General features: G+C 44.5%; 1 protein-coding gene across 2 annotated transcripts; it reads right to left on the bottom strand.

Moving 5' to 3' along the window:
* On the bottom strand, positions 1-27,139 carry tmem65 (transmembrane protein 65). Of its 2 annotated transcripts, none has more exons than XM_063185448.1 (8): positions 27,048-27,139; positions 25,606-25,878; positions 14,213-14,257; positions 12,022-12,089; positions 11,622-11,676; positions 9,550-9,592; positions 8,980-9,085; positions 1-1,035 (listed from the first exon to the last, which is right to left on the bottom strand). In XM_063185448.1, exons 2-8 carry the CDS (start codon positions 25,862-25,864, stop codon positions 907-909), a joined length of 705 nt encoding a protein of 234 aa, XP_063041518.1. In that variant the 5' UTR covers positions 25,865-25,878; positions 27,048-27,139; the 3' UTR covers positions 1-906. The 2 variants fall into 2 exon arrangements, with proteins under 2 accessions (XP_063041518.1, XP_063041517.1); XM_063185447.1 differs by lacking the exon at positions 27,048-27,139 and adding an exon at positions 26,509-26,841.
* Between the last annotated feature and the right edge of the window lie 605 nt (positions 27,140-27,744).

The following is a 27,744-nucleotide window of genomic DNA, read 5'->3' as shown; positions in this document are numbered from 1 at the left end:
ATGGGAATACACCCCAGGTTTATCACTTAGTCACCTTTGTAGTTCTCCCACTGGGCACCTCCTTAATCTCTAGGCCTTTTGTGCGTATTATTAAGTGCAGCCCAACTCTGGCTGCTTATTCCAGGCTACCACCTTGATTACAGGTATGCTGAATGTACTGTATTTTTTTTTTTTAAAGGAAAACATGAAAAATTCTGTCACTTCGTGCAAACATTGAAAAACACACACACACAAACACACACACACCATAATAATGTAAAAATGAGAATGAGGCTAGAGTTGCTAAGTTTGATCTCAAATAATACAAAAGATGAATGACGCCCAACACACTTCCCAGAAGTCCTACAGTTCTTTACAAAGTTTCAAATAAATTAGCATAAATTTGCACTCCAATGTATTGTTCTGTTCGAAACCACCCCTCACGGCTGTACACGGTACACACACAGGGGGCTTTGTAGATGCACTGAGGGATGAGGTTAAACAAGGCCGACAACAGACTCAGCACTGGCATGCATCAGAGCGTTAGTGCCTATTTGGATGCATGCGGTTGTGGAGGGGGAGAGCAGGGGCGAAAAAAACCTGGTTCAGAAATAAAAACCCTACCACAGTTTCCTTCCAACACAGGTGACCCCCCCCTGTGTAACTGGTCCACCTGTCTTGAGTGCTTATTACAATCCGCTGATTCAGAGTTGGATGGATCAAATTGGTGGCAGGATTTTCATTTTCCAAACCCAGGATTGACATCTCTGGCAGAGAAGGAAGGGGAGGCGGGCAGTGGGGTGGACTGCAATGGTTAGTGATTAGGGATGGGAGCTCCAGAGAAGTCTTTTTTAGGAGTGTCCTTCAGAGGAGGCTTCTTAGGGAGGAAGTGTAGCCAGGACTGTGCTCCTCTCCTGCTGGGCCTTGCTATTCTGTACTGGCTGGGCTCTGTGCTTCCTTCTGAGCGTCCTTGTCCTTCTTGTCGTCCTCCTCGCTGAGGAAGAACAGGGGGAACATGCCCAGGATGCAGCCGATGGTCACGCCAATGGCCTTCCCCTGCGGAGAGACAAGTGGCAAGTCAAGTCGAGTTGTCACTCATCGCTTAACTCATCGTTAATTTCAGTTGACCATGAATACAGTTACATGCACAGAGTACAAACAGAATACTGTCAGTAAAGAGAGAGGGGAATAGTTGCTTCTGTGGGGTAAAATTAAGCCCTGAAGAAGATTGCACATGAACAAAACGTGGCGGCTTGATGTCCCATGTAATAGAATAAAGGACTTTTAACTGGTTAACTGCTAACTTTTAACCCCACTTCTCAGTGCTTTGGATCTCCTCTCTTAGGACACTCAGGAATATTAGTGTTCAGATAAAAAAAAAGTTCTGGAATGTTCTGTGTACATGTGCGAAACAGTGTTCTGCAACCAGAATATTCCAGGAACACAGGTCACATTTGGAATGAAAACTGCTATCCTTCCTTTCAATATCTGAATATTCCACGTACACAACTTCACTCAGTGCTGGCCTGGCGAATGGCCTTCCACTGCTCAGTTTAGAGACGGGTGTCAAGTCAAGCTGAACTGAGTCATCACTCATAGCTAAGTTAATATCAACTGACTGATGTTGGCCTGGAGAATTCCATTTGAGTTGATACAATTCAACTATTCAATTCAGCTCAATTCATCTTTATTTGTTCTCCACCAACAGGGAACAATTCACAGTAGCAGGGCTGTCAGCTGAGTCATCATTCACAGGGCAGTTTACTTCAACTCACTATATTAGCTTGAGAATTCAATTCAATTCATCTTTGTTTGTCCCCAAGCCAATGGACAGTGAACACAGACACCTTCCTAAAGGCTAACTAAAAATACTTCAAAAGGCTGTGATTGTGAAGATGAAACAAAATGAATTTATAATTTGATAAATAGCAGACATATTTGCATACCCCAAGGTTTTCAAGGAAAGACTTCTGCAAACATATCCAGATATTATAGGAGAAGTTCATTATGGGACATTTCATCTTTGAATGTTCGAAGCAGGCCGTAGTATGGACTGAATCGGAAATCACTTTCAAACAAAATCCTAACCACAAATTTATTATGGAAATGAATCGACAAACAACTTGATGGCGCCATCATTCTTCTGATGAAACACTTAAAAAAATAAAATAAAATAAAAAATCCACCCCTATCTTCCAACACTCGCCATCATTCATTGGATTCCTGGAGAAACGCGAGCAGGCAGCTCCGCTCCCCATATGTCATGTGGGATGACACGCAAACCCTGTCCGGACAACCGCCGCCCCCGCCCCGTCACAAGACAAATGAGTTTCCCAACCTCCAAATTGGAACTCATTCATTTCTTTTTGTTCGCTGGTAAGAACGATAGAGGTTCTCTCCTGGCAGAGCGGGGCATGGGGGGAACTGTGAATCGCGAGTGCTGGCTGGCAGTGCAGGCAGTGATGAATTATGATTCCATGGGCCCCTGGGCCAGACAAGAAGAAAAGCCCCCACTCAATGGTTGTTGCTAGTTTACAAAATCATTCAGGGTTTCAGTCCAGATGCTGCTTGAGGGGTTGTCCCCTGAAAAAACGTGAAAACTCAGTTGCTAAAAGTGTGATTTTAACGCAATATGTGAATGGAAATATAGAGGCTTACACTTCAGGGCCCCTTGACTCTTGGGCCCTTGGGCCTGGGACTGATAGGCCCGTTCAGTAATCTGTCCCTGGCGGCAGGAGATGAGCAGGATGAGTGAGCACCTCGTTTAGCAAGCGGCCTAGTGGCATTTAGATCAGGAGACAGCTACCACGCGCAAGATAAAGATCATGCCACCAGGGGGTGGGGGGAGGAGGAGGAGGAGGGGGCGATGAAATGAAATGAAATGAGAACAAATAAATACCTGCACAAATCACTTCTACACAGATGGAATGTAATTTTGAATGGGAGTCTAACAGCAGCCCCGAGCTCAGCGATATGCCCAACTGCCGGTGACGATGACAACCAAAACACAAGAGAATATTAAAGTACGCCGTAATTCCAAAAGCGTTAGCATTCAACTTGATTGATCTTTGAGCTGAGGGCCACACAGCTTTCCAACAACGCTGAGGTTATTATGGGCCTATAAATATTATTATTGAGTGGATGCAAATGTATTATGTTGTCTGCCTTGGCCCAATAGCCCATAATTCACAAATACTGTATGAGTAGAATGATAACCTAAGCCAAGATCAATGTCTGAGAGCAGGCTGTTTGTGTGAGAGAGAAAAGAGCAAGCAAGAGAGAGAGGGGGGCATGTCACTCAATAGGTACTCAGTGGTCTGTTATCTGCTTCATTCTTCTTTTTATATCCAAAATAATAAACCAGACTCATCGTGATCATGACCAAAATGTTAAAACAAGACCTCACCACAACAGCGCTGTTGCAAAGCTTCATCTGCCAATAGGTAACCCCAAATGATGACATGCAGAGAAGCCCTGTCTGATGAACACTTACAGGTATGCTAAGCCCCCCTTGTATAAACACCACCACCACTTAACGGAGACCCTAGATCAGTGATTCCCAAACTGTGGGCTGCGAAGATATTCTAAGTGGCCTGTGAAATAATTTTCTAAAAATCGAAATAATATGTGTGTGTGTGTGTGTGTGTTGCTGTATAGAACTATATATTGTCTAGTAGGTCAGAAGTGGGCTGTGAACATTTGTGGACATTTCAAGTGGGCCCCAAGTTGGAAATGGTTGGGAACCACTACACTACTAGAGCGCCATGCAGATTATAGTACTACAAACACTCATCATCCGGCACTGCCGTCATGACTTAATGTGATGGCCAATTACTCTCTGACTGTGACCACGAAGCAAATCACAGCAGGCTGAATTAATACGGCACTTCACCACCTACATGCGAGGATGTAAAATGCAACGTCTATGATTAAAAGTGACCTGCAGGTGATGGGTTGTCTCTCGTGGAGCAAAACTAAGTGTGATGCTCAGCTGACAGTGAAGCATCCACTTCAATTTCAAGCCTTCTCTCTTCGCTTCAACACTGCCAGTGTTGTGTAGAGGTAATCCAGCCATACAAATGGTAAATTTTTCCACAACATTTATGATTATGTGCTATGTGAGTCTTAGTGGGATATTAATAATATGCACACTAAGTGTTAAGGGGTTGGCGTTTATAGTAATGGCTAACCCATGCCTGACCTGCTTCCGATCACAATGTCCTTGTCCACTCAAACCATTGCAGTCTTTAAAGCGATACTGTACTATCCTGGAAATAAGATAATTTTACACCTCTCCTTCAGTTAAATGATTGAGTTTTGCCATTTTCCTGTAATTCCAGCAGTTCTCTCAGTCTGGCAGTGCAAATTTTACCTTTATACTAGCTTATAATGCAACATAGAATAATAGCTGGACCCAGAAGATTCAATGATAATTGCCAGCTTGTAACTACTGTAGAAGTAGCATCAACATACTGAGAGAATGGCTGAAAGTACAGGAGAAAGGTAACACTCAATAATTTAACTGAAGGAGATGAGTGAAATGAGTGTATTTCCAGAAATGCTACAGTATCGATTTAACACTATGGAAATGTGTCCTTACATCTTTGCAGTGCCCTTGCCCTTATCGTCCTTGCCTTTAACATCTCCCCAGGGTGTTAACACCACATAAAAACCCATTAAAGGAATCCTACGCTCAAAGATACCCACACATAAAGCAGGGGGAGAGGACTTCCATTACTCTGAAGTATGGGGTTGCCGTGGGGTCAGGGGGGGGGGTTAACCTTGCCCAAGGACAGGGTTCATCCACAGTTGTACAGTAGTAGACGAAGAACAGCCATGCACCAACACCCAGTCCTTTAGTGACTGCTCACAATTCCCTGGCCAACATACCCAAGACAATCTTTCCTACAGTACAGGATTTAAAAAAAAAATCTTCTATTTTTTCAACAGATTTTTTGTATCGCTCACTACCATCTACCACTCAACACCTACGTGACACTTGACATTACTTTTGGTGCCTACTCGCTGAGGTGGGTGTATTGGCCATGTAAGGACATACATTAATTTTGTGAAGCCCTCATGGTGGTGGTGTGGCTGTTCCCTGGCGTGAAGAAAGCCAAGGTCCATGACAGCTGCCACTACGAATCATCCAAGATGGTGCAAGGACATTCCTCAGAGTACAAAAGAGTAGAGGAAGAAGAGAGAGAGAGAGAGAGCGAGAGAGAGAGAGAGAGAGAGAGAGAGAGAGCGCGAGAGAGAGAGAGCGCGAGAGAGAGAGAGAAAGAGAGAGAGAAAGAGAGAGAGAGAGAGAGAGGGGAGTGAAAGAGAGTGGGAGGTGCTTGTAGTTGTAGAATGGAATTTGGTGTGAGGTCTTGTGTGATGGTGGGAAGAGGACAGGAAAAGAGGGCAGAGAGAGAAAGAGAGTGAGTAAGACAGAGATGGAGAGAGATAGAGAGAGGGAAAAGGAGAATGTGTAGGAGGTGCTTGCATTTGATGGAGTGGAATTTGGTGTGAGGTCTTGTGTAATGTCAGGAATAGGAGTGGAGGGCAGAGAGAGAGAGAGAGAGAGAGAGAGAGAGAGAGAGAGAGAGAGAGAGAGAGAGAGAGAGAGAGAGAGAGAGAGAGTGAGAGAGTGAGAGAGAGAGAGAGAGAGAGAGAGAGAGAGAAAGAGAGAAAAGACAGCGTGAGCTTGTACATATGCTTGTACGGTGGAATGGCATTTGGCGTGAGGTCTCGTGTGAGGTGTGGTGATTTGCAGGTTCTATATCGGGAGCCTGGAGGCTGCAGGCTTCATTGAGTGGCCTTTTATATATCCCGGCCTCTCGCATCGATCTCTGAACGGATCATGACTTTTCCGATAGCGCTGAAATAAGCTCACATCCTCCGGGGATAAAACACCATCCACTGTGCAGTGTGCACTACCTCTTTATGTTCGGAGCTCATAAATGGCCACAGTACAGTACAGTACATCTCTACTAGTCCCTGAGGATCAGATTATTGTAACCTGACTCGCGCCAGCTGGTATGTTTTCACCTTCGTCTTCATGATAATATCTGGGCATCCCCCACAATCGAAACGTTTCTCAAACAATGGTCCTCGTCAAAAATCCTTGCATGTGATTGGGTAAACAACCTGTCCTCGTCTTTGCTGACGCGCCACTTCAGCCTCTCACACTGAACTCAATGCGACACAGCTGAGAAGGACAGGAGGGTCATTCCACGCCAAATCAACAAGAGCCCGCGCACTTAGGTCTCAAAAAAATCTGAAAATATTACTGAGTGTACCCATGGTACTTAAGAGAAACACTGTAAATGTATTTGAATGTAAGATGTATACTCTCCATGTTACAGCCAATTTCACTGGGGGAGGGGGGTGCTCATTTTGTTCACACTCTTTTTTTTGTCAAAGTTCACAAGCCCGTAGCTCAAGAACTAAACCATGTAGGAAGCTCAAATTTGGCATGCTGGTACATAGATAGGAATAGTTTGTTGCAAAACGGTCAGTTTTTGTCTGTATGATTCTGCATCATCATGGCATTCCCTCAAAGATGATACAAATTGTACTGGAGTTTTTGGCTGTGCTCTGTTTAGGCCTTCAGAAGACATATTTGTGCCCAACATAGCCTCATGATTTTTTCCCCTTGTAGATACAAGTAGAAACACTCCCATAAAAATCTATAAATAGAAAGGAAAATCCATCAGTGTTTGACCAGAAGACCTCACAAGTCTGACAAATCATTTTGGGTGTCATTTTCAGAGCACCAGAACACCTTGTGGGATTGTCCACAGATTTTTATTTTATATTTTTCTTCATTCTCCATGAAGTCTTCTTTTTAAAAATGCCAATGAGACTTGTCTTATGTGATGTTTTCTTTTGTCATTTCCACCCTGAACATGGGCAAAATGCAAAAAGAGAGCAACATGATTTCGATAACATTTAATGTAAAGACTAAATATTCAAATGCAAATTTTGCCCAGACATGATCACCCGAGAGTCCCTGTGCAGGGGTGCAGGTATCCCTTTCAATTTCAATGATTTCAGGAGCGTTCAATGTGGGAGCAGGTTCACACACCAAAAGAGACAGTAGGTCAGGCACAAGGAGTCATGTTGTTACTTTTTTTGACCAGCAGATGGCAGCGGAAGAAACGCATAGAAAACATATTGCCCTCAATGTGCATGTTGCCCATGTTCAGGTTGGAAATTACAAAAGAAAACATCACATAAGACAAGTCTCATTTACATTTTTAAAAAGAAGAATTCATGGAGAATGAAGAAAAAAATAAAATAAAAATCTGTGGACAATCCCACAAGGGGTTCTGGAGCTCTGAAAATGACACCCAAAATGATTTGTCAGACTTGTGAGGTCTTCTGGTCAAACACTGATGGGGTTTCCTTTCTATTTATAGCTTTTTATGAGAGTGTTCCTACTTGTCTCTACAAGGGAAAAAAATCAAGAGCCAAATATGTCTTCTGAAGGCCTAAACAGAGCACAACCAAAAACTCCAGTACAATTTGTATCATCTTTGAGGGAATGCCATGACGATGCAGGATCATACAGACCAAAACTGACAGTTTTGCAACAAACTATTCCTATCTATGTACCAGCATGTCAAATTTGAGCTTCCTACATGGTTTAGTTATTGAGCTACGGGCTTGTGAACTTTGAAAAAAAAAAGAGTGTGAACAAAATGGGCACCCCCCTCCCCCAGTTAAATTGGCTGTAACACGGACAGTATACATCTTACATTCAAATAAATTTACAGTGTTTCTTTTAAGTACCACGGGTACACTTGGTAATATTTTCAGAATTTTTTGAGACCTAAGTGCGCGGGCTCTTGTTGATTTGGCGTGGAATGACCCAGGAGGAAGAAGAGCCATAATGCGGCACATCTATGGAAAATCCCACCTGCCAATCCTGACTGACTCACTCGTTCAGGATTCTATTCAGACGATTCTCAAACGCCCTGAATGCAGCAGACTTGACCTCCAATGTCATGGTAGTACTAGGCTGGTTTCCTGGTGTGCGGATACTTTCTTGGAACTATTTGGGGGCTTCATTCTGATAATTTGCTTTCTGGTGTGCAGAAAACAGATACTGTCGAGGAAATATTGTGGGCTTCAAATGCTAGAATGCAGCAGACTTGACAGTCACGTTCGTGGCTTTACAGCCCTTCCACTGAGTCTCAGTTCTCAGAGCTTCTAGACCAGGGGTGTGTCAAATATAAGGTCCGAGGGCCAGATGTGGCCCGCTGGATGGCTTAATACAGAAAGCAGAACTTTGCAATATTTTGAGATAATATTACTGGTGCCGTGGTGCGGTCCACTTGAGATCAAATTGACTACATGTGGCCCCGAAATGAGTTTGACTTCCCTGTTCTGGACGCAATGCCCTTGAGACCGCCTTCCAGACTAAGTGCCCTGCCTGCTGGGTGATGCGCCCTTGGGACAGCAGCAAAACAACCATGCCAGCCTAGGCACACTGTGTGCACTGAATATACAAGTAGCTTTAGCCCCCCCTCTCGTCAGAGGTCCACGAGTAGCTTTTAACCTTTAACCTTTTAAATGCCAGGGTGGAGTTCTTGAAGCCCACTGTGTGCAATGAAGTATAAAAGAAGCTTCAGCCCCCCTGGTGTACAAGTTCTGAATATCTTGAGTTACTAACCTTATAAATATGGATATGGACAGATGTTGCAGTGTTAAGATGTGGCCCTGGTTATATGTTTGTCATTGTACGTTTGCCAGAATGGCAATAACCAAAGAAGACTGTGTATTTTTGTAGTAATGTAGCACTATGGCAGCTATTAAGTTTGTCAAAGAATAGTAAAGTGTTCCACTACCTAGTAGAACAGTGCACATTACAAGGCTATAAAAGGAAGAGACAATAATGAGGTAAAGATATGAAGAGAGGGATAGAGAGGGCGGCTGCATGTGAAGACAAAATATTGATTTAATGAGATGAATGAATGGCTATAGAAAGCAATTGATGAGTGCACGGCTTACCAAGTGCGCGCTGACTCTGGTTTGCCACATGTCTGCCTGTTTGGGGGTCAGCTCTGGGACCTGCATACCCAGCCTGAGAGCAAGAGCCTCCACGTAGCCTGCCAAACTACCAAACACATAGGAAACACACAACATAATTAACTCTTAGGACATTTTAATTCAATTTCATTTAAACTAGGAACTACAGAAAAAGAAGCTGTGGTATGCTGATAGTGGATCGTTCCTTCCTAAACTGCAATGGTCAAGCAATGCTACTAGATATGGTACATTCAAAGCTTTCCAATTTAACTCAAATTGATGTGTTATGTATGGTTACTAGGGAGTATGTTATGCTTGGTACCTAGGGATGTGTGATCCTGAGTTTGATTTTTAATTCAATTTGAACTGGGAACTATACAGTAGAGAAGTTGTGATACGCTGGTAGTGGATCTTTTCTTCTAACACTACTGCAATGGTCAAGCAATGCTACTAGAGATGGTATATTCAAAACTCTTCACTTTAACTCAAGTTGATGTGTTATGCATGGTAACTAGGGAGCATGTTATTCCGGGTTTGATGGTAATGACTCACCCGAGCCCTGCCAGGTCAGACACCAGATTTCCCAGGGCAGCAGCTACACAAGACAGACACAGAGAGAGGCAAAGATAGAAAACGAGAGAAGAGACAGAACGGGGGAAAATAATTTTACAGAAAAGATAAAGACAGAGGAGTGAAAAAAGGAGAGAATGTTAACTGTGACTGTGCACTGATTAACTCTGTGTTACCTCTACTCTGGCATTATTTAACAAACAGTCCTTCAAGACCTAACTACAGAAAACAACCGACTGCCACATTTTACATTTGAACCTGCATCAATTGGAATGCTAAGCGTGTCTGCATATCTGACATTAATCTAATATCAAACAAGTTCGGCATTAGCCTATAACTTTCACACAGGAATGTAAATGTAATCTGTGGATCATGTCGAAGAAAAACAACACAGCTTTTGTGATCATGTCACGCATTATGTCAGTAGGACAAAAAGGTGTGTTAGTCATATTTCCAAGATTAGCAAAAACCTGCAAATGAAAAACTACCGCGCAAACAAACAAAGAAAAGAAAACGAATCGATAAACAAGCCACACATTTCCACAGGGCCTACTGTGACGAATTCAGGAACTCTCCAGTCAAGCCAGTCAGAGAGAGAATTGATTTCAAATTGCCTGCGGGTCCCCTCGGTAACAGAAGAAAACGAGTCACCGGGGCCGGATGAGATTGTGTCACCTCTCTCCCCCCGTAATAGACTTCTTCCCCAGCCACAGCCAATCATTTCATACGGAATTCATTTAGAACTTGCCGGTTGCCCGGCGACTGAGCTCTTCTCATTGTGAGGTAAGCTGTTTGGGAGCTGATAATGAGGAGAAAAATGGGAAAAGACTGGCCCCACATCCATCACCTTCACTCAAAACAAAAAAGGAATACAGTAGACAGGGTTTTTTTTGTGTGGAGTGGGCACTTCAAATAGGCTTTTCCACCATTCATTTGGAGAGACAGGTTTGAACTTTAAGGTGACGACTGGGTTCTGGAAGGTAAAAAAAAAGGCTTCCAAAACAATCAGAGTCAAGTGCTTGGCAGATGGCGGAAGCGTTTCACGGGCATCCAATCGCTCTTGGGAGCCGCGGCGGGTGATGTCGTTTCTGTGAGCCATCACAGCCCCACACAGCAGGGAATGGAGAGCACTGCAATGCCATCTGCAGTCACCGTAAAGATTGTGTGTCTGTGTGTGGGTGTGTGTGTGTGTGTGTGTGTGTGTGGGTGTGTATGCAAGTGTTTGTTTGTTTGTTGGTGTGTGGGGAAGTGTGTATGTGTGTGTCGTATGTGCGCATGTTTGTGGAGGAGGTATGTGCCCATGTGTGTGTGTGTGTATGTGTCATTTGGGTGGCATTAAAAGACTTGATGAACAATCTGAGCTCCTGGTCTGGCAGAGAACAGCGATGCGAGTCTTCATTAAGGCAGAGCAGAGAGAGACCTCAGGATTAGGCCGTCAAGAAGTTTCACTCTCTTTTCATTACTCCACAGAGAGTGGTGAGAGTAGGACAAAGAGAAAGGTTAGGATAGAGAGAGAGAGAGAGAGAGAGAGAGAGAGAGAGAGAGAGAGAGAGAGAGAAGGAGAGAGAGAAGGAGAGAGAGAGAGAGGGAGAGAGAGAAGGAGGGAGAGAGAGTAAGGGAGAGAGAGGAGAGAGAGACAGAAGGAGAGAGAGAGAGAGAGAGAAGGAGGGAGAGATAGAAAGAGAGAGAGAGAGGGAGAGAGAGAGAGAGAGAGAGAGAGAGAGAGAGAGAGAGAGAGAGAGAGAGAGAGAGAGAGACAAAGAGACAGGGATAGCGGAAAAAAAGAGAAAGAGAAATCGAAGAGCAAAAGCAAGAAATAGTGTATGTGTGTCTTTGCGTAGACTGGAGTGAAGAAGGCATAAGCAATGTTTGCAGACAAATAAAGATGGAAAGTGCTGCAGGAGGCATAAAAGGCATTAAGTTCCAATAAACAGCCAATACCCAGGTACTGATGATACGCAGTCATAAGTAACTCATGAACCACCATACAGTGGTGGACTTAGATTTCCATTGAACAATGCAGACTGCTGCAGAAAGCATGCTAATGTACATACCTGCCATGGTGGAGATCCCTAGGATCACTCCAATGGACAATTCGATTTGGGTCCCCTGCAAACAGAATAGTTGATTACAATCGATTAAGCCATCCTGTTCCATCACATGCACACTGCACAAATCTGGTTAACAGGTGCACACAAAGGCCAAAGTAAAGTTTGAGCTCATACTGTACAGCAACATGTCTATTAAGGAGCAATACAGCAATATTATTACGTTTGTATGATTGCTAAACAGCTGTTTATGCCATCTCATTTTGTTTGAATGGCTCTGTCTATGAGAACTGTCTCAGTGGGCAGGGCACTGGGAGTAGTGTGGGTGTTGGGGGTGATTGGGTGTGGGAGGGAGGATGGTGGCCTGTAAGAGACAAGGATAGCCAGAAAGAGCCTAATCACTTACTGCAACAATCATGATGGCGTTGTCCAGGAAACCGAACCCTACGAAGGGAATTGCATTGTGGAGGAGCACTGCAAATGAAGAGCAAAGACGGAAATAAAGAAAGAAAGAAAGAAAGAAAGAAGGAAAGAAGGAAAGAAAGAAAGAAAGAAAGAAAGAAAGAAAGAAAGAAAGAAAGAAATAACAGACTAAGATTGAGAAACCCTCAGAAAGGTCAGGGCAGATATTGACTGAAAATACGGTGCTGGACAACTAATTTTGCGTACTGTAGGTTTGGACAAGTATTACAATGGTATAGTGTTAAAAATAGTACAGAATTTAACAAGAGACAATACTGCAGTATATTGTAGTCAAAACACTGCACACACTGCATATGAAAAATGTGTGCAGTTTATCATGGAAAAAACATCATTTGAAAAAATAGCATATATAGAAAGTGCTGGGGGTTTAATTTTATTTTTGTATTAAATCCATTACTTATTTAAATGATTACACGTGAAAATCCAGCCACCAGGGCTTCATTATATCCAATCTGTATGTCTGCTGTCACCCCCAGTCTCCAACAGATGGTCATTAAGCCCATCCTTTCTGCTTAGGGGAGAAAAGTCTTCAGGCACCCAAATGCAGCTCAATATCTAATCAATTTAAAAGGCTAATTGTTGTTAAGTGGCCCTTTAAGGCCTTCCCTTCCTGTTCAAAGACTGCTAGGCTACTGCAAAAAATATTGCTGTGCTTGATTAGTTAACATTGCTATGACATTACTGAGAGTCCTAACCAAAAGATTAAGACTTGGTCATTACCATTATAGGTAACTAAAAACCCATTTATAACAAAGGCTCCGTACGAAAGGGTTAACTACCAAGACTACTCCAGCTATGACTGTGAACATAACCATGGCTGATGAATCACTGCCGTGGGCAGGAGGAAATTCAGGAACGTCCACATTTTCAGGACCCAAACTGACAGGAGTGCAGTGCACTGCCAGACTTGGCCATGTAACTGTGGCCTGCCAAGAATGTACTGGCGTTCTGCTTCCTACGGCGCTGGGCTGAGCATGTGCAATGCCGTTTGAGAGCAGACACACATGGACACAAGTAGAGCCAGGGCCGCTGCTAAGGTTTTGGAGGCCCTACGTATAACTGGGCAGGAGGCCCCCCTCTTAATGAAATAATAATAATAATAATAATAATAATAATAATAATAATAAAAAAATAATAATCAAATTAATAAGTACATGTTTTGTAATGTAATTCTATTTTTTATGAAGTTTTTTAGTCAATCTAAATTTAAGAGGCCCCAATTTTGGGGGCAAAGTGGTTGGTGCCCCAGGTACTGGTTGGTGCTCTAAGCACTGGTTGGTGCTCTAAGCAATGGTTGGTGCCCGTAGCACTGCGTACTGTGCTTATGTCTGGCAGCTGCCCTGAGTAGATCACTGAACTACCATAAAAAGGCAGACATGGATTTCATTTGCACAATGGCTGAGGAATAAAACAGTGGATATCACAACAGTCTGGATACAAATGGGTGACTACCCCATTATCGTGAGCTACACTGTATGCAATTTTGCCTCGCCTTGAATATGTGCATTTGATTGTCTGGTGAAAAGGAACTACAACATAGCAAGCAATGAAAAACAACCAATAGTCCTCTGAATAACCATGAATGGGGGTAGGGGTGGGCGATATGGCAAAAATGTTGTATCACGATTTTTTAACATAAAATCTCGATTTCGATTTTTTATCACGATCTTCCATCCAAAAAATAAAAACAACATAAAACAACTTTCATATACTTGCAATTTGTAATTTGCAGTCAATAAAATGTTAACGCACTGATGATACTCTCATAAAGTGTACAATTGGAATACAATAATGTAAAGACTAAAGTGAAGACAACAACACAAGTGAGAAAACGTCCCTCTGATACTGATAATAAACATCTTCACTGCAAGACGATCTATACGATTTCTCCACTTTGGCAGATTCGAGACGATCTTTTACTCAATATCACGATTTACGATTTAATATCGTCATATCGCCCACCCCTAACGGGGGCGCAGCCTGAAGAACAAAAATAGCAGGTAATTGGCTCTGAACTATTCAAATGCAAATGTGTGACAAAATGTCATCTATAACACAAGCTAAAAATGACTCAAGACTACATGATGGATGTGAATGTGTGAATGCTTCCTTACAGTATCGCAGCTGTGCAGAGCTTGGTGGTTGGGCTTCCAGTTTCTCTGCAAAAGATAGAGAGAGAGAGAGAGAGAGAGAGAGAGAGAGAGAGAGAGAGAAAGAGAGAAAGAGAGAGAGAGAGAGAGAGATAGAGAGAGAGAGAGAGAGAGAGAGAGAGAGAGGGAGAGAGAGGGAGAGAGAGGGAGAGAGAGAGAGAACATTAGTGACCCCATCATGCTGCTTAAATGGGTCAGATGTTGCAGCCAGGACAAAGCAATTAGCTTCGTGTCAAAACATTGCTTTTTATGGTCAACATTGTTGCAAACTTGGGAAGATAGATAACAAGCTGTCAAGATTGTGCACGCACGCTCACACACACACAAACAAACAAGACCGAGTATGGCTCGTCACGTACACAAAATAATTTCACTCACAATAGCCAACATCAGTTGATAAACCGTGACAGTGAAACACACAAGCGCACAGGCAGAGTGCCCTGTACTGTTTTGTAATCCAGACTGCCCCTAAAGAAAGATTTTTTTTTTAACCGAACGCCATCACCATACTTCACAGTGGCCCCCTGGGATGTTCTGGGGCCCCTTAATTGTTCGGGTCTCTCAGATCCCTGTGCACAGGTGCCTTGCAGGTTGGATCCCTCCCGTGTGGAGAGTGGATCTTTAAATACACGCGTGTTCCTCACCCTGCTGGCCATATGGCCTGAGAGGGGCCTCTGGCATGTAGTGGCTACTCGTGCTCATGCTCACCCAGGACCTTTCTATTTTCCCCACCCCAACAGCTGGGCCTGGCTGGCTGGCTGGCCAGTGGCTCTCCTTGGCCTGTCCCTGAGGACTGGAGAGCTGCTGCTGCTGCTGCTGCTACTGACACACGTGCATGGGCATTGGGCAGCTTCTTTCTTGCCCTCTTTCTCTCGCTCACTCTTCATCCCCCTCTCTTTTTACTCCAGCACTTTCTCAATCTGCCTTCCTGTCCCATTCTCCAGACCTCCCGTTTTTTCCATCTCCCTGACTGATTCTCACATGTGCTACCTCCTCGCTCGCTGGCTGGCTTCGCCTCTCCCTCTAGGTTCCTTGATGTCACTCTTAGTGTTCTCTCTCTCTCTCTCTCTCAGTGGCAAAAGAGAGCCATCTGTTTGTACTGTGCACTGAGTCTTCAGTCCCCTGCTCCTCTGCTGCATGTATTTGAAGAGCCAACTTTTTGTGTGTGAGAGAGAGAGAGAGAGAGAGAGAGAGAGAGAGAGAGAGAGAGAGAGAGAGAGAGAGAGAGAGACAGAGAGAGAGAAAGAGAGAGAGATCGAGTGAGTGAGTGAGTGCAGCTGCTGTTTGTTCCTTTTCCAGTTTTTCAACCGAATGGCTTCCATACGTCTTTCTATTCCTCCGCTGCTGCCGGTGTTTAAACCAGCGGTGACCTCACGGGCCTGCTCAGCACGAATGTGGTTCACCGTCTGGCTGGGCAGAATGTGTGTGTGTTTGTGTTTGTGTGTGTGTATGTGTGTGAGTGTGTGAGTGAGTGTGTGTGTTTGTGACAGCGAGCGAGCGAGAGAGAGAGAGAGAGAGAGAGAGAGAGAGAGAGAGAGAGAGAGAGTTTCAGGGAGGTGCACATTACTGGGCATCGGGCCAGCTAGACGTCTGCGCTGAAGATGAACGGCTGACTGAACAAACAAAACAACATCAATACAAACAAACACACACACACACACAAACAGACGCTCACGTCAAGATCACCCCCAGCGGAGGGGGACAGAGTGAAAGACTGACTGACTGAGATGTGACAGTAAGATACGGTAGGTAGGAAGGTACAGCACAAAAAAACAAAGGTCAAAGACTCCTTCAATTGTCTTGACAGTTCCGATTTACGACGGCTTGATATATATAGACACGGAGAAGGAGGGTACTTGGCATTGTCAACTATCCAGTAGCGTGCTGCTGGGATTTTGGGGCCTAGCGTGCAGTCTATACTGTAGGGATGACAGGGTCACGTGCCACAGTGAGTGACCTGTTGAATTTCAGGGTCAGTGGTTTGCTCCGTGGTGGGTGGGGGTGGGGTGTGTGTGTGGTGGTGGTGGCGGTGGCGGGGGTTAACCGTTTTGCGGTGGCTGCTCTAAGGACAACTCAAGGGTGGTCGAGAGATTGATTAGGACATAAAGTCTTGGTATTGATAAGACTCTTATAAACAAAGTCTTATATATTGTATGTTATTGATATTATACATTGTGTATTATTGTTTTTAATGTATGTTTTATATGTTAACCCTTTACAACATAACAGGCATAAAAAATGCAACAGAATAGTCAACACTTGAAGGAAATTATGCAAAGATGCTGCACTGCAGACAGTCTTAAAGGTTGTGTACAGATACTGCTCCCGGTCTTCATGGGTCAATATTGTGTTCTTTAATTAATAACTATAAAATAATGTGCAAACTTTCACATTGATTTTGCATTTATGCTTTTTTCAAACCCATTCCATTAGCAGGACTTAGCAGGCTGCAGTCTTTGTGTCCAGTCCCAGAGGCATGCCATCTTTTTTAAATTGATGATTACAGCATCAATGCTGCCAGTTTCTTTTCTGATGATTCGAGGGGATGATGCCGTGCCAAAAATAGAACACATCAACTCAGCTCTTCTGCTTCATGCTGATGACCAGCTGTGCTGGACACTTTTTGTTCGCAGTACTGATAACGTCTCTCTGCACCGGTATCACAGGTGCATATGCTGAAGCAAAATGAAGAAAATTGAAGACAACCACTAGTCGGTGTAACAAGATGTTACAGTGACATGCAGACAAGCTAAGCCTGAAACTTCAACAAACACAGCCGTTATGCTATATAATTCCATCACACAGTGTGTAGCGCATAGACACACACACACACACACACACACACACACACACACACACACACACACACACACACACACACACACACACACACACACACACACACACACACACACACACACACACACACACACACGATGTTGAACTTCCAAGCAGCAATTTTTGATAGACAATTTTACATGTAAATAAGCTTAGCAGAGGTAGCAGATTAGTTGTTAATAACTACAGACAACAGAATTATGGAATCAAAAGCTGTGCAAATTCTGTGGACGAGTGCTTTGAATGCATTCTGGATATGACTTCTCTCCATCACCAATGCTTAAAAATAAATGCAAAATAAGTGCAAAAAGTGAAAAGTAAATAATTCAATATTGCATGGGTTATGCACAGCCATTTAATGGCAAAGCAATTAAAATTCACTGGCACACTTTAGCCTCAGACAGTCTTCCGTCAGGGAGTTGAACCCCTGGGCATCCCTCTCTCCTCACCCAGCCAGTCTCCTGAGGCATCGCCCAATCCAGACAGTAAAACACTGTTCAGTAGCCAATCACATGGGCCAGCTCTGCTCCTCCCGCCTGGAGATGACTTCATAACCAACACCTTGCTCAATTTTAGACACAGACTAGGGCACCGCAGGGCAAATTATATCCCCTAATTAACGTGTCTGTGTGTGTGTGTGAGAGGGAGAGAAAAGAGAGTGTGTGTGTGTCTGTCTCGGGTGTGTTTGTGTGTGTATTTTAGGATGTACCTGGGAAAGTCGCGATTTTTTTTTTTCACAGGAAGGGGTGAAATGACGAGAAGAGAGGCTCATTTGCGTTTCCCTTTTAAGTCTGGGCTACGGTGGGGTTTGGGGACAAAAAGAATAATGAGCAGAGTCTTTCATGTGAAGTATAAGGGAAAACAGCCGCCATCTGTACAGCATACCGACAGCCACTGAAGAAACATCACAGGAACGGCTGAGTGCGCTCACTGAGGAAACGACAAGCGAAAAATAAATATATAAACGTTCTTGAAATATATAATGTTGATAATAAATATATATAAGATATACTATAAACCTGTCTGAAATAAACCTTTCACCATCTGTCTGCTGTCTGTATTCAACCCCCGAAGAAACACATCACAGGAACGGCTGAGGAAACGACAAGCGAAAATAAATATATAAACCCGCAAGGGCTGCTTGTTCTTAAAAGCCTACTCGTTATCCTCGGAGAGCAAATTAGCTGTTCTCTGGCTCGTTTGAATGCGAAGGCAGAGAGAGAGAGAGAGAGAGAGAGAGAGAGAGAGAGAGAGAGAGAGAGATGCTCCCAATTAAATTGGTGGGGAATCTGAGAATCTGGAAGGGGAGGCCTCCTGAGTCGGCCATCTTTGATGTAGTAGATACTCTCCTCCCTCTCCTCTCCTCTCTTTTCCTACTTTGTCTCCATCACACTGTGCATCAGCTGAAACCAAAACTCTTTCAGAAACGCAAGCGGACAGACTGTAACTGTCAAAGTTTTTGGTGCATGACATGAGAAATGTATTTTCAAAACTTTAGTTTTAACTTTCAAAAATGAATTTTCAGATTTACATTCAAATTCAGAAAGCATGCATATACACTCCTGTTCATAACCATCTCAACCAACAGATTCTTCAGGTTTCTTAGTACAATCAGCACTGGGTGATTCATCATTTTTTTGGCTTTTGATGCATCTGCCAAAGTGTTTCTCTACTGTGATAAATGCATCGCCTCAGGGGTACGGTAGCCTACTCTACAACATCTCAAGCAGCCAGAACATTGCTCGGGCCCAAATAGGAGTGTCACTGTTTGGCAGCAGCACGGTCTACAGTAGGAAGACCGCAGTGTCTCTACAGTAGGAAAGAGGAAGAGCACAGCAGAGCCAAGTGAAAACCAAGCCAAGCTGCAGCACGTTATTAAAAGCGAGTGGCACGGAGTTGCTACAAACAATTACAGACAGAGACAGCGTAGCGTACCGTGCAAGACTGGGCATGTGAGGGACTACTGTAATCTCTGCAGCTACACCTCCACAGTAAAACAAACAACGCGCCTGACAAATAGGACCGACAGACAGCAGAAAGGAGTGGGTGGGGACAGGGGCGCTAAGGCATGTCATATCAATGGCACCCAGTATAATCTGGAAATGTGCAACAGTGTGTGTATGTGTGTGTGTGCGCGTGTGCCTAAGTGTAGAAGTATGTGTAGACGCACGCATGCATGTGTGTACTTAACTAAGTATGTGCATGTACCCCATGTGTGTGTGTGTTTGTGTATGTGTGTATGTGTGTGTGTGTGTGTGTGTAAGCACTACATGTCTGTGTGTTAGTCTGCCAGGACAGACAGCGTAGGCGTGAGGCAGTGAGGCAGTGAGACACTAAGGCAGTGAGACACTGAGGGCACCATCAGCCACTGCATGCCAGCAACATTCAGCCCCACCTCAAATCCAGTCAACTAAGATCTGTACAGCACAGTACAACTCCAGTCTCAGATCTGAACAACACAGCACAGCAGAGCAGCACACTGCACAGCAGCACACAGCACAGCTCAGCACAGCTCAGCTCAGTTTAGCTCCACGTGGCCTGGCCTGCAGCTTGGGCTTGGCACACTCTCAGGCACCCTGGGCTGTCGGGCTGTCTGACTGGCTGGCTAGCTAGCCCGGGCCAAGCGCCCTACCCGCACTTGCACTCTCTGGAGCAGCCGTGCTGACGGGGAGGGGAACAGCAGGGCGCAGCAGACGTCTGGGGCTCGCAGGGGCTGGAGGGGATCCGGCAGACAAGTGGTGCAGGAGAGGAGGCAGAGGAGGAAGGGCGGAGGAGGAGGAGGAGGAAACAGAATATAATAGGGGAAGTGGTGAAGAGGTGAGCAATGCAACAGTGGAAGAAAGGGAACAGAATGAGGCCAAAAACTCTGAAAAGAGAAGGAGCAAAATACCATGAAATAGAAACAGGCTCAAACACAGACAGGGGGACAGGGGATGGTGTGAGAACAAAGAGACAGAATTCAGACCAAAAAAAAAAGAAAAGAAATAAAAACTGAGTAGTAGACCGGAAAAGGAGAGAGAGAGAGAGAGAGAGAGAGAGAGAGAGAGAGAGAGAGAGAGAGAGAGAGAGAGAGAGAGAGAAAGAGAAAGAGAAAGAGAAAGAGAAAGAGAGAGAGAGAGAAAGAGAAAGAGAAAGACAGAGAGAGCAAATGAGAATATGAGAATTGCAGCACAAAGTGTGGTAGAGGTGTTGTGGAATGCGGTGGCAGTGTGAGAACCCTAAACTGGGACTGTGTGTAAGCTAAGCGTAATGAGCTCTGCTCTCTGCTTCTCTCCCCTCGCCCAGGTCCCCTGACTGGGCCACCAACAGCTGCTACTAATCTGCAGAGCCACTAAGATCCATGCACTGCACTGTACGCAGAGCCGTAAATTAGCCTTTCTTCACCACCAGCCCAAATGGCTAGTAGATGTTAATCTTACTAGCCAGACACACACTCACTGATGGATCAAATCGGCTGGTAGGTTGGCCTTTTCTACCAGCCAAACTGAGATTTCACCAGCATTGGGCCGGTTGGCTGGTGTTAATTCAGAGCCCTGACTGTTCCATTACAATGCACTTGGCAGTTAATGTGGAGCATGACACGGGAGTGAATCAGTATTGTCCCATAATCAGTGTTTCCTAACCTTTGTTGTTCCCTCTACCCCCAAAGCCTATTTACCATACCATGAACTCCCCTTCACTCATATCACTTCCTCTATCCCAATGTGACCATGCTCCATACATTTGTTATGATTAAATTCTCCAAGTAACCCCCATGCAATATGCTTGCGTACCCCTAGTGGTACATGTACCCCTGGTTGGGAAACACTGCTGCACTGTACCATTACAATGCACTTGGCAGTTAATGTGGGGGGCGAGAGTAGACAGGAGTGGATCAGTACAGTCCCATAGTGGAGGGAGGGAGGGAGGGGGAGGCTGACTAATGTGCTCTAATGCCCGCCGGGGGGATGCTGACACGCCTGTAAGGTCACTCACTCACAACCTGGAAGGCACAGCTGTAAATAGTACACGCACGCACACACAGGAAATAAAACTACACATACAACAAGCATCCAGGCACAGAGACACACACATGATCAGAAATCCCAGTATGTGGTCCATAAGAAATTATAAAAGAAGCAGGCATGACCAAATACACCCACAAGCTGACACACGAGCACACTCATAGAGGACTCTTGACTATGCACCCATGCACACACGCTAACATGTTATCATGGCCACATACAGTACAGAGCCGGTAGGAGTGGCAGGAGGGGACGCTGATAGTGTCAGACACGTGTTGTCTCCTCGGTTACCTCACACACTTTTCACCCACAAGCACTCCAAGAATGTGCCAGATCCTGTGACAGATATGAGTGCAGATTGTGACACAGGCAGACACACTGGTGTAGACACACAAACATTTGCGGTCATGTAGGCAGATAGGCATACACACTCTCACAGTCACACACACACACAATTTCAACCATACATGTGCGTGCACGCATGTGGGCAAATAGGTAGTTTAGGCAGGCAAATAACACACAGACACAGACATTTCCATAGACACACTCTTTCAACCACACATGTGCATGCACGCATCTAGGCAGAGTGGTCATTTGGGCAGGCAGACAGGAAAGCACCACTCACACAATCTCAGACACACACACACACACACAGGTACTCGCCAGCCAGACAGGCACTCGCATAACTAACGCAGACCCACACAGACACACACACATGCACACACACACACACACACACACACAGACACACACCCTGCATAACTAACACAGACACACATACAAACACAGTCACACACACACCCACAAGTGTGAATGCCCGCCGAATGGAACAGAGCATCTCTTCAGATCCTCTCTCCAGGGTCAGGTCACAAGTGACAATGATGGCTGAGTCACCACAGCAACACACTGGCAGGCAGATCAGAGCACTCGCTGTGGAAGAGCTTTAATTTTAAAGGTCGCGAGGCCAAGGCTGATTAATGCCTTTCGAATTTAGAATTGGCCTCAGAGTGGCTGCCTCCCCAAAAAAACAGAACACTCACAACGGATACGGCACTGTTCTGGAAGTAGGAAACTCAGAAGGGATGATACCCATTATGATTCTGTGCGTGTGTGTGTGTGTGTATGTGTGTGTGTGTGTGTGTATGTGTGTGTGTGAGAGAGAGAGAGAACGTTCGCTGACACTATGGGCACATAACCATGATGCGAAAACGTATCTTAACGGATGTGTGAAACTGTGTGAGTGTTTACACATCTTCTCATACTGTGTAAACAGTCAGCAGCACCCACTTTGTAGAAACAGGGTCGGCATCTTACAGCATAAATAGCAAAACAATCATTCTCGCCAGCACTAAGACGGGAACATTATGCATAATTATGTCTCACATCAATTACTTAACTTACTGCTGCATAAGCGGCCATCGGGAAGCATTTCAACCTCATCAAATAAAGTTGCATGCTGAAATCAAACAACACCAGTACCCATCATGGTCTACTACACCAGTGTTTCCCAACCTTTTTTGTCTCATGTACCCCCCAAGCCTTTTCGTTGTGCCATGAGTACCCCCAAACTCATGTTTTACAGCACCTTCTTTATTGCAGTGTGACTATATGCACCATGCATTTGTTAAAATTAAATTTTTCCAAGTACCCCCTGCAGTGTGCTCGCGTACCCCTAGTGGTACACGTACCCCTGGTTGGGAAACACTGTACTACACAGCCATTCAAGTCTTAATGAATCGGGGAAGGTCTTTTGGGCAAGTGTTTGTAACAGGGCAACAGTATAAACCTTGCAAAGCTAAGACATTGTGATTAATTTGTCTTCTGAACGCGCCAAGTGAAAGCACATCTAATGACTTCTTTGACAGTTATAACCTCATAAAAGTGCCAAATGATATCCCACTTAAGTGGTTAAATGGCGAACTCTGACTAATAGGACTAAAGGTTGCGAAACTAATGGTCGATGAAGGTCTTTGTACACGGAAAGTTTTTCGTTTAATAATGTTTGTTTATTTCCGAGGAGCAAACTCATTACCACAGGATCCGAGTGCGTTTTGTTTGGGTGCAGTTTAATAGAAGTGGAGCGGAGCTTGAAGCATGAAGTGCTGTATCTCCTCTGGGAGAAAAAGGGCTTCCACGCCATGGCAGAGCTACACCTTAATGAGGGAGAATAAATGGAAGAAATGCATAATTTTTTGCATGTAAATGAGAGTTGTTTCCACACCAGTAAGTAGGCTAATGTATTCCTTTTCCATTCAGATATTCAGTAAGGAGTTTGCGGAGGGAAAAAAACAAGGAATGGAAATAGGAAAGTCAAAAGTTAAACCTTCCCAGCCAAGGTCTGGCTGTTAATTATGGTTGTGTTTAGATAGAGATGAGGAGGAGGGGTTGATGGGGAGGTCAAGGGTTAGTCTTGCATGACAGCACTGAAGCCAGGCAACCTTCAGCTAACAGTCCCCATAGGGAGAGAGAACACAGATTGCCTCTCAGCAACCACCAACACCACATTGCAATCTCTCAGTTCTGGGACTGGTCCTTCATCAGTTTCTGAGTCAGTCGATGCACCTCAGGCTGAGATGCAATTGGAAAGCGATAAAATCTCAGACTGACAACACTTCACACTCATGTGCATATCCCTAAATTCTGCTCACAGTCTTGTTGTTCAGGGTTACCACAGCTAATAAAAAGAACACTTTCCATTTTAAAATCACAGCCTCTGACAACAACACAATGGTATAAGCTTATACTTAAATTCTGCTCCACGGTACTTTTGTTCTTTCGAGTGGAGGTTATTGTCAGAGCTGAAGCAAGAACACTTTCCAATTTAATTTAAATCTACTGTCTGAGAGTACAGGCAGACGATGAGGGGGGAGCAGACTGTCCTCGTCCTGTCTGCCTGCTGCAGACGTGAGGGGCCATGAGCAAGTGGCAGTCTAGTCTAGTCTAGCCTTGAGGCGGAGAGATAGTGAACTCTCCCTGAGGAGGCCGCACCGGGCGCTACACCTGCGTGCAGTGAGTAAAAAAAAAACTGGGCCGACTTTCATGGTGCTGGGCAGAAGATGGGAGAATTGTATGGTAGATCAGTCCAGGCAGTGACCCGCAGCCCAGCGCTGAGTCCCATGTGGCCCCTCTGGGCTAAATGACTGATGGGGAGGCCTTGGGCTGGGAGACAGAATGGGGCCGGTGCAGCAGACAAGTCACTGGCCCATCTCCACCCTCCCCATCAAGCACATCTTCAGGCTGAGGAAGACATGGTGGAATATTAAATGCTGAACGCTATTCTGGGAGCCTTAATCAGACTTTGAAATGAATGTTAGTCTGTGTTAGTAATATTATTCATCTATGCATTTACTACTGTATTCAGCTCCAATTGTTATGCTGTGCTGAGCCGAGCAGAGCAGAGCGGCAATGCCATTTCTTTCGCAACAAAGTCTGATTGGAGAGGAGTGCCGTTATAAGTACCATAAATATGTAATGATGGTGTTCTTCTCATAATCTCTTTATAGTGATTACTTCTGAAATTCAGTTTCTCATCGTATGTTACAGCCAACAATAAAGTCACGGTTTTCCCCTGCTAACAAGCACCCACACACAGCGCTAGAAAACACAAACTCAAGGCTTCTGCAACAATCTACAAACTCAATAATTCATGGCATGGGATTCAGGCAATCGGTCTTTGATGTTGTTGCAGCTTTTATTTTTCATCTCAGTGATCTCCTGTTGAGATTGCCAACACAGCCTTGGCCAAGATGGAAGGATCAACTTCAAGACAGTAAGAATTAGCTACAGAAAGGCCTTTGAGGAGGACCATGGTGATTCACAGCTCAGCACGCGCTCACAAGTATCTCTTGACCAGAGGGCATAAAAAACTTGTGATGCATGACCACAAGACACTCCTCAAAAATAGGGAAAGTAGCCTGCTGTGAAAAGAGTAAATGGTCAAAACACTGAGATTTCCCAAATTCCCAGCCTATGGTTTTCAACATGATCTTAAGATTGTTGGTGCACACACCACCAGTGGCGGAACAATTGCACACAGGGCCCCTGGGCAAGACACTTACAGGGCCCCCATACGGCCTGCTAAGGTCACAGTAGGGCCCCCACCACCAATACAAGAGTGCCCTGGGCCCTGGGGCAAATGCCCTGCTCGCCCTCCCTATAGCTCCACCTCTGCACACCACCCCACCCAAGAAGGTAGGCTGCAATCTGCAGCAGACCTCTCAGGAAAGGCAGTAATAATCACAGTTTCAAAGACAGGTGTGGCACTCAACTGAAGCAATACAGTATAGCTTCAGCAACCTCTTGACATCTGACAGAAAAATTACTTGCATTCTTTGGCAAGTTAAGTACACAGACCTGGGAATGTCCTGTGCCCACAGACGGGGAGGGGACACCGTGATCCACACAGAGAGGCAACGCCTGGGTAGTGTAAATCATTTGACAGCTACCTTCTGAGTTCATACACAAACAATGTATTGGTCAGTAGGGTGCTTTGTTTGCGGCTTTACTTATTCTTACCTTGAGCAATAGCTATCGACTCAAAGCTCTGTAGTTCCTGCAGTAAGCATGTCCGTTCGGTCGGGTGCAGGCTGTAGATGAAATCTCTCGCGCCTTTCGCTGAGTTTAGGGGCTCGAGCTTCTCCTTGCGTTTGTGTGTTCCGAGATAACACCTTTGAGCGTGCGACGCCAAGAAGGATGGCTTGGCGAATTCTGATGCGACTTTAGCTCTTAATAAAACCGAGCTCGGAAGAGCCCTTTGAAGACACAGCTTCATCATTTTGATTTTACGCTCTGGGGATGCAAGCAAATGAGACAAGAGACAACATTAGGAACGGGTAATTAGCATTACCTTTGATGAACTGCGACATGCACTTGAACTGACAGGTGTCAGATGACATTAGCCGTGTTTTAAGACTTAGCTTAACTTCTGAGCCACAAGTGACAACTGACCAAAATTCAGTAAAGCTGGCAGCATTACAAGTTCGACCAGGAGATCAGTACAAAGAGGGGGCTGTCAAAATCCACACAACAAAATATTAACTATGTAAATGCCTGCGCTTTGTAAGGTAATTCGTTCAAGGTGTTGGTTAGCTAGCTGCTAACTTAGCTGTGTTATCGAGTGACTTTTGACAGGCAAGACAACTTTCAAGTCAACACATTAATGTCCCCCGTCATATGACAGCTTGGGTGTCAGCTAGCTTAGCTTGAACAACCTTAGTCGCTTGTTCATTAAATAACACAAGTTTATTAACATCGCACAGGTTTAAAATATATGTTGTTAACTACGTTACACCACAAGTGGACTCGAGATAAAATGCATAACATTGGTCAACAGTCCACAACTGTAATCCGATTGGCAATGATATGAGCTCGTTCGACTACCAAGGCCATTTAAAGCATTGCTTTTAAATCGTGCCTTACCAAGTAGCTGCTGTTACGTTGAACAATCCATAATTTATTTCCATAAAACGGGAGAAGGCGTCAAAAGCCAGGGAAAGCTGCGGTCCCCTTGTGCTAGCTAGCTGGTGGTGCCCAAGTGGACTCACTCAACTCCGTCCGCTCCTGGAGGAGTAACGTAGAGCTCTAGCTCTACTAGCAACCACATGTGATGAGTCAAGTGGAAACATCCCCTTGAACACTCCCCTGTAGTTCCACCCGCATTCTTGGCTTTTGTTGTTCTTTCAGCACTCTCTCCCGCTATCACTCTTGGATTTAGCCGGTCCTCTTACAAAGTTCCTGAATGTGTTGTTTTTAACTACTCTAACCAACTACAATGATATTTCGGTATGTGAAACTAGAGTTTAATTTGGGTTTTGGCATCTTAATTTCACTAACATTGTCTTCAAGTGCATCCCAAATGGTTGGGCATGGAGAGCTGTTTTTTTTTAAAACCACATTTTCTTCGCCTAACATAGTGCAGCAAGACATTCATTAAGCAATGACAAATTCATGAATCATACTGTATTATCTGCGACATGACTGACAATCTCGCACACAATGCTCGCACAAGCCTTTTCTGTTCATGAAGAATCCTTTTTGAAGGTTCGAGAGCCGCGTGATTCGTGCTTTGGCGCCATCTAGTGGAATTCTGTGGAGCTGAACTACACGTCGCCAAGGATGTGATGCAGTATGTCTGAAGATTCTCATTCATCCAGATCATTATTGCCAAATAAGAGTTTAAGTCGTGAGCAACTGCACAACTTATTTCTGCTTGTAAATGTTTCACGCATCATTCCAATGGGCATCTTAAGTTCTGCAAAGGCTGGGAGCGGTATGAGATAATATAGTGCTGCCCTTTCACATCTGAGTTCATTAGATGGACCACCTTGTATGGATGTTTAAAGTAATTAGAGTATAGGAAAAAACTGGTTGTACTTAAAAGTGCAGTATGCATGTTCTGTTTCAACGAACAAGACCAGATATAGGCAAAAACAATATATACCCAAAACGCTACAATGCTTTGCAGAACATCAAAAAAGGCCTACTCTAGCTAGAGTACCTTGCCTTTCTCGCCTACTTGATTTGATGTGGGTTTAAGATAGCTAGGCAAAAGACATTGTGCAAAATCGTATTTCATTGAGCCATATTGATCATAACAATGAAATTCACACAGCAAAATTAAACACTGCACCTGAGAACTTCAGAAACACCATCAGA

This window comes from Engraulis encrasicolus, chromosome 20 (assembly GCF_034702125.1).
Source record: "Engraulis encrasicolus isolate BLACKSEA-1 chromosome 20, IST_EnEncr_1.0, whole genome shotgun sequence".
NCBI lineage: Eukaryota > Metazoa > Chordata > Actinopteri > Clupeiformes > Engraulidae > Engraulis > Engraulis encrasicolus.
Note: the sequence above shows the minus strand (reverse complement) of the source record. Positions and strands in the feature narration are given on the sequence as shown.